The sequence below is a fragment of the Oryzias melastigma genome, linkage group LG10 (assembly GCF_002922805.2).
Source record: "Oryzias melastigma strain HK-1 linkage group LG10, ASM292280v2, whole genome shotgun sequence".
In the NCBI taxonomy this organism is placed as follows: domain Eukaryota; kingdom Metazoa; phylum Chordata; class Actinopteri; order Beloniformes; family Adrianichthyidae; genus Oryzias; species Oryzias melastigma.
In genome coordinates this window covers 19,579,467-19,585,671 of record NC_050521.1, presented here as the reverse complement: position 1 = coordinate 19,585,671, position 6,205 = coordinate 19,579,467, and the positions used below count along the sequence as shown (strand labels likewise).

Here is a 6,205-nt window from a genome sequence, read left to right as displayed (position 1 = left end):
TTTATGGAGAAAAAAAAGCATATTTGTTCAGATGCTTTCTCCACAAATGTGTGCAAGTGTACGAATTATAAGAATCCCCACAAATAGACCAGAAATGTGTTAATCACAAAACAAATTAAATTATTTAGTGTCAAACCAAAATGTATAGTGTATTTATTTAATCTCTGATCAAACTTTTGTCGCCTCACTTTACTTTCCCTTCACTTTTTTATCATATTGAATATGTCATTGCTGAATATCATCAATATTTTAACAGATTTTCTTTTGTTTTGGTTTTTAGTTAGTCTGTCTCTCCACTAGATGGTAGCATTGTACCTTTCAAGTGTACCATATCGCGGCTCCAGAGAAAAATAAAATTATTTGCAGATAGTGGTCAAACATAGCTTAAAAAAATCAACAACAAATTTTATTGTAAATATTTTATTCAAGAGATGTATTAAAGTAATAAGTGTATCTACGTTTAAAATGAACATATTTTATTTTAAAATTGTATGTTTAAACCACTCATTCTTTCTTTTTTTAAATAAAACTCTCCAAATCTTTATGAAAATTCTGTTCTGTCAGCCAAGCAGTTCCATTTGATGAAGAGGAACATCTGGAACGGAGGCGGCCAGTCACTTCAAAATACATGACACACTTTTAATGGAGGGAATTTGAATAGCGTGGACACTTGAACATGCCTATTATATCCTCGTGAAGCTCACCTTCACATGGTTGAAATGGCATGCGCATTCTGCGTGGGCGTAATGATCAAAGATATTTTGCAAACCTTGTATCTGGGTGCCATGGAGTTAATAGATCCCTGTATTAACATGGCTGGGACTTCAAGCGCCCTCTGACATGTCTGTTTCAGGACACTCAGACGCGATATTTGGGGCTAACCTTGCGTGTATGTGTGTGTTCCGGGAGTTATAAATATATCACACCCCCAGAGGCCTCCACTGATCACGCCAGCCAACATGCCGACCGCAGGCAGACAGATCACGGAGATGGGGGCACGGCAGCAATCAAACTAAGGTGCTGAAGGATACCTCTGGACTTGTGGGCGCGCCGAGAGCGCATGCCTGCATGCGTAAAAGACATTTTGCATCTGTATGCATCTTTGATCTTCTTCTTTTTTTTTTTTTTTTGGTAAACGCCTCTCCCAATTGTATCAAATAATATCTGCTTGAGCAAAAATCAGAATTAAAAAGCTCCACATATTATTAAGTTTAACATGTGCGCCTTTTTCAACACGGCGCATTCAAACTGTCGCAAAAAACATGTATTTTACACCATGTTTAACAATTACGTTATTGTACATTTCAAAATATCCAAACTGACCATTTTCTTTAATTATTAATGTGTTCAACCTGTCAGCATTTTTTCTTGATGAAACGTGAATTTTAAATGGAAAAAGAAGACAAAAAAAATTCTGCTTTTTTCCTGATAATTAACCAAATAGTGGACATATGAGTCCAGTGGAATAAAACTTGAACATTCAGATTTTGTAAAGACTGAATGAAGACTGATGACAGAAGAGCTCACACTGCAGCCTGAATTTACTGTCCATGCGCGCGTCCTGTGCAGTTCACCTCATGCAAAAATGCCACAACCGCTTTACTTTCTTTTGTTTTCTTCTTTCTTTTTTACTTTACATTTTTTTCTCTATTTTATTAGATTGTTTTGGATTGTAAATCTTCAAATTTTATGCTGGATTCAGCGTCCAATCCCCCCAAGATTTATGTAATGCATCTAATTAAGGCTGATTTCCAAGCAAGCAGCGGGCTGTGGCAGACAAACGTGCGCAGCGGCTGCCAGGCTTCTTGGGGAGCTGAAACTTTCTTAAGCTCATAATCTGCCATAGTTGATACTCTCAATGAGCGCTTTGCTCCGCACACTTGATTTGGCTCTTCATAGAAAACACCAGATTTCTTTTAAAATGTTTGGATGGATTTTCCTCTTTTTTTTCTTCAAAAGAAAAGGCAAAATTGAGACAGTTAGTTTTTCAGATTGTAAATTAGTTTATAACTGCAAACATGATTAAATTCGCAAGAAACTTTACTGAAAGTTTCCTCTATTGTTTTCAGAGACTTATATCCAAACGAAATTAAGACAATTCCTCTTCATTATTGCGTTTTTTAAAATTTAAATTGATCTTTTGGTGCGCTCTCACTGTCTCTCTGTTCCAAACCTGGTAGAAAACATGCAGCCTCGCTGGATTCAGGGTGCTGCAAACGAATGTCCTCCCCTAAGTTGGAGTTTCTCGTCAATAACTGCGTTAATCGTCCGCTCTAAAGGCCGCAAAAAAAGGGCGCACACACTCCCCCGTGCGCGCGCACATCCGTGCGCGTCTTCTGGCTAAGTGGCTGGGGCGGGACAAGGCGGGGACAGCGAGCAGCGCGAGCGAGCAGCGCGCCAGTCGGGTTGGTGGACAGCTGATTGTCCGCGTCATTAGCCGCGCTTGGGGGGCGTTCCTGTTGGCCGTGAAGACCACGCCCCCTGCTCCGGTACTTTTTCTTCTGTTTGGCATCCCAGAGATGGTCCAAAGTGATTCCTCAGGGAAGAAAAAAGAGTGCAAAGCACACAAGCAGGAGCTTGACGAGCCGCCGTTACCCGGGACCGCCTCTTATAATTGCGCGTAATCTTCCGTTTCATTCATCCAGGCGGGGAGGAAGACTTTGTAAATAGAAAGAGCGGAGGACGAGCGACGCCTCATCGTGGTTTACCTTCAAGCTGTGGACTGTTTCAAGCAGAAATTGTCAGTTTCCTCGTGTTTTTGTCAGCTGCACCTTGATCCAAGGGACTGCCGTCAACTCTGCCTCCGCGCGCTTCCCCTTTTATCGTCTTCATATCTGCTGCCTCCCCTTCTTATTCTCGTGGAGTCGCTGACATGAGACGCTGCTGTTGCCCCGGATGCTGACAGCTCCCCTTTTTCCCCTTCTGCATGTCACATCTTTTGTTTACTTTGAGAGGCACGCGTGCGTCTAAACACCAAGTGAAATAGACCGCACCACTTTGCTCCGGTGACAGCGCGATCAAACAGTCGCAGGAGAAGGGGAGGCCGGGGGAGGGAGAGAAAGAGAGAGAAAAGGAGGGAGCCAAGGAGAGGAGGATAGAGACACATATAGGAGAGAGAGAGAGAGGGAGAAACAGAGAGGGCGGAAAGGTGCGTTTTGATGTTTGGCATCCACGAGAGCATCCAGAGGAGCGGGAGTAGTATGAAAGAAGAGCCCATGGTGGCCGGCATGAACGCGGTTCGGACATGGATGCAGGGCGCCGGAGTGCTGGACGCCAACACAGCTGCCCAGAGGTGAGCCCGAGGCGGTGTTCGCGCTGCAACGAAGGCGCAGGTTTGGTGTGCGCTATGTGAGGCGCGGAGCGCCGGATCCACATGGGGCACGCGTCCCCTGAGGACGCAGCGGTGGGATAACCCCCTGGTCCCGACACTACTTCTTATGTCAAAGTTAGAAAACTTCTCTGGTCAAAAGTGGCTTCCTGCTGGGGTGAGGCACGCGTGTCTTTTCTGCAGGTTTTAATTGTTACGTCCGTGCGTAAAAAGTGCGAGTTTGGAGTTTTTCAGCGCAACTTTCAGCAGTTTCAGATAAATGTGATGCTTCACTTTCCAAATTTCTTAAAATCAAATTGAGGCTTCTTCCTTTTAATCAATTTGAAGAAAATTAAAGCATGAAAAAAACTTTACTGTCTTTGAGCGCTTGGTGGAATAATGACTCCACTTCAGAGGGAATAATTTAGAATTTTATGAGCTGCTGTAATGTATTATTTGTTTAAATTTAATTAGATGAAATATCAGTGCGTGCGCGCACTCCTTTTTATTAGAAGCCTTTTTTCTGGAGCGGACTGCAACTGAAACTGGGGGAAATTTTATCTGATTTTTTCTTTCTTTTTTTTTTTTTCTTTTTTTGGTGATGAATTCTTTTTAATTGCCATGGTTGCGGCTGCTTGCATCCCCAGCGGAGTGGGTCTCGCTCGGGCACACTTCGAGAAGCAGCCGCCCTCCAACCTCCGCAAGTCCAACTTCTTCCACTTCGTCCTGGCTTTATACGACAGACAAGGTCAGCCCGTGGAAATAGAGAGGACCACCTTTGTAGACTTTGTGGAAAAAGAAAAGGTGAGTTCACAACTTCTTCTTTTGTATTATTATTATATTTTTCCACATTTTTTGGATTCAAGCACGATGGAATAAAAGCAATAATTTCAACCAATATGTGCGCGTGAGCGGAACATCGACTGGTGCCTGACGCGCTGCACGGAGCTGATCAGTCAAAGTGATAAATTACCCGACGTGTGTGAACAAAGCAGGCAGACGAACAGCAGGAATCAATTTATCCTGAAGGCTGATGGGATTTTAGGAGCTTGTCTGAAAAAAAAAAATCACAAAAAACAGTTTTATTTCCGTTAAAACATGTCATATTTTCCAAACAAATAAAATCATAATCAATTATTTTATTTTGAAAACTTTTTTATTGTCCTCGACTTTTTGTCTAGTTGTTAACCTTAAGCGTGCAACCTATAGGTGTGTTAGCAAATAGTTATTTTGATGAAAATAAAAAATCTGTATATATTTGTTGCAATAAAGCAAATTAATTCTTATCTCAGAAATTAAAAGTGTGCTTGTTCTACATTTCCTTATTAAAACTATTGTAGTTGTGGTTTGTTATGTATTTTTCCTAAAATATATAGAGTCAAAAAAATAAATATTTGTTACACTTATAAATAAATAAGTCAAAAAAGTGCAAGTTGAGAAAAAAAAAGCCTATTTTGTCTGTTCAACTTTTCAATATAAAGTGCAATAAAAATTTGAATTCATGTTTTTTTGGGGGGAAAAATCTAAATAAATAAAACGAAAATAAGCAATATTTTTTTTTCCTTAAACAAGAAGATAAAAAGTAAATATGATTGAGATCAAAGCCTGTAAGTCGTGTTAGTTATGTACAAATATTCCGTTGTGCAGCAGCAGTGAAGGTCCCACGAGGAGATGCTTTTCTCGCTCTCACTCTGTCCGTTTTGGTTTAATTTTCATAGGAAACGACTGGGGAAAAGACCAACAATGGGATCCATTACAGACTCCAGCTCCTCTACAGTAACGGTGAGTTTGAATTCCACATTATTTATGCAACAATAACAGAAACGTAAAGATGGGGAACATGAAAAAAAGGATTTTTGCTAATTGTATTATTTTTATTTGATTTAAAGCTTTAAGAAAATCTTTTGTGGAGCTTTAAGACTGAAAAATAAATATGATGAATACATTATTTTTACTTTTATCCCTTAATACTTTTTGACTTTTATGTGATTTTTACATTTTTTTAAATAAAAGTTGTATGAAACAGCTTGAAGTATGAGCCTACGTTAGGTTCAAAAATAAGTCAAATGACTAATTCTGAAAGCTCTCAATGACAGTCCGGACTGAAAGTGCTCATGGGGGAAATCACAGTGAATACTTGTGATTTGAAAGATCTCCGTATGGGTCAAGGTTTCTCCCACATGTAACTCGAAACTTGATTTTGACAAGTTTCTCTCTCCGCAGGGATCCGGACAGAGCAGGACTTGTATGTTCGGCTCATTGACTCCATGACTAAACAGGTAGGTAGAGATTTCCTGCGTTGAACTTGCAAATTCGAGTCCGCTTTCGTTCGATGGTCCTGTAGATCTTGAACGTTGACCTCACATCCAACCGCAACAACTTTCCCTCTTTTCTCCTCCACCCCCCTCCATCCACTTTGGCCTCTGCTGCATGCCTGTGTCTGAGACCCTCAACTTCAGCACAGCTTGATAAACGACCTGTCTTACCTATGGAATACATTTACACAGCCCCAGAAAAAGTAGAGGACATGTGTCTTTATATGCTCCAAAGTAGGCAGGAAGTGAGGACGAGGCGTGTGTGTTTTCTAAACATATTGTGTGTATCTGGTTGAGGTGCATAAGCAGTTGTGTGTTCCAGAGAGACAGTGATGCATGCCAGCTCACTCTTTGAGGACCTTGACCCTCATTTCCTCAATGTGAAACAGAGGAGTGTGTTATGGCCAATTCAATCACACAAAGAAATACAGAGCAGCACATGTTAGCTGGCGCACACTGAGGGAATTCTTTGTGAGGATGAATTAGACAATGAGGGAAGTAAGCCCCCCTCCTCGACGCTGTTTTGATATCAGCCCTTTTGTTTTGCCAATTCTGCCTGAAGTGCCATTTGGCTGGAGGAGAC

At 41.1% G+C, this 6,205-nt stretch overlaps 1 protein-coding gene across 2 annotated transcripts in view; it reads left to right on the top strand.

The window, feature by feature from the left end:
• Positions 1-2,193: 2,193 nt before the first annotated feature.
• ebf1a (EBF transcription factor 1a) overlaps positions 2,194-6,205 on the top strand; it is a 58,198-nt gene continuing 54,186 nt past the window's right edge. Inside the window, exons 1-4 of one of the 2 annotated variants that reach the window (XM_024283676.2) lie at positions 2,194-3,292; positions 3,955-4,111; positions 5,026-5,089; positions 5,531-5,586. In XM_024283676.2, the coding sequence (XP_024139444.1) occupies positions 3,159-3,292; positions 3,955-4,111; positions 5,026-5,089; positions 5,531-5,586 (411 nt within the window). In that variant the 5' untranslated portion in view covers positions 2,194-3,158. The remainder of the gene's footprint in view (positions 3,293-3,954; positions 4,112-5,025; positions 5,090-5,530; positions 5,587-6,205) is intronic. The other variant, XM_024283677.1, reaches the window with a different exon arrangement.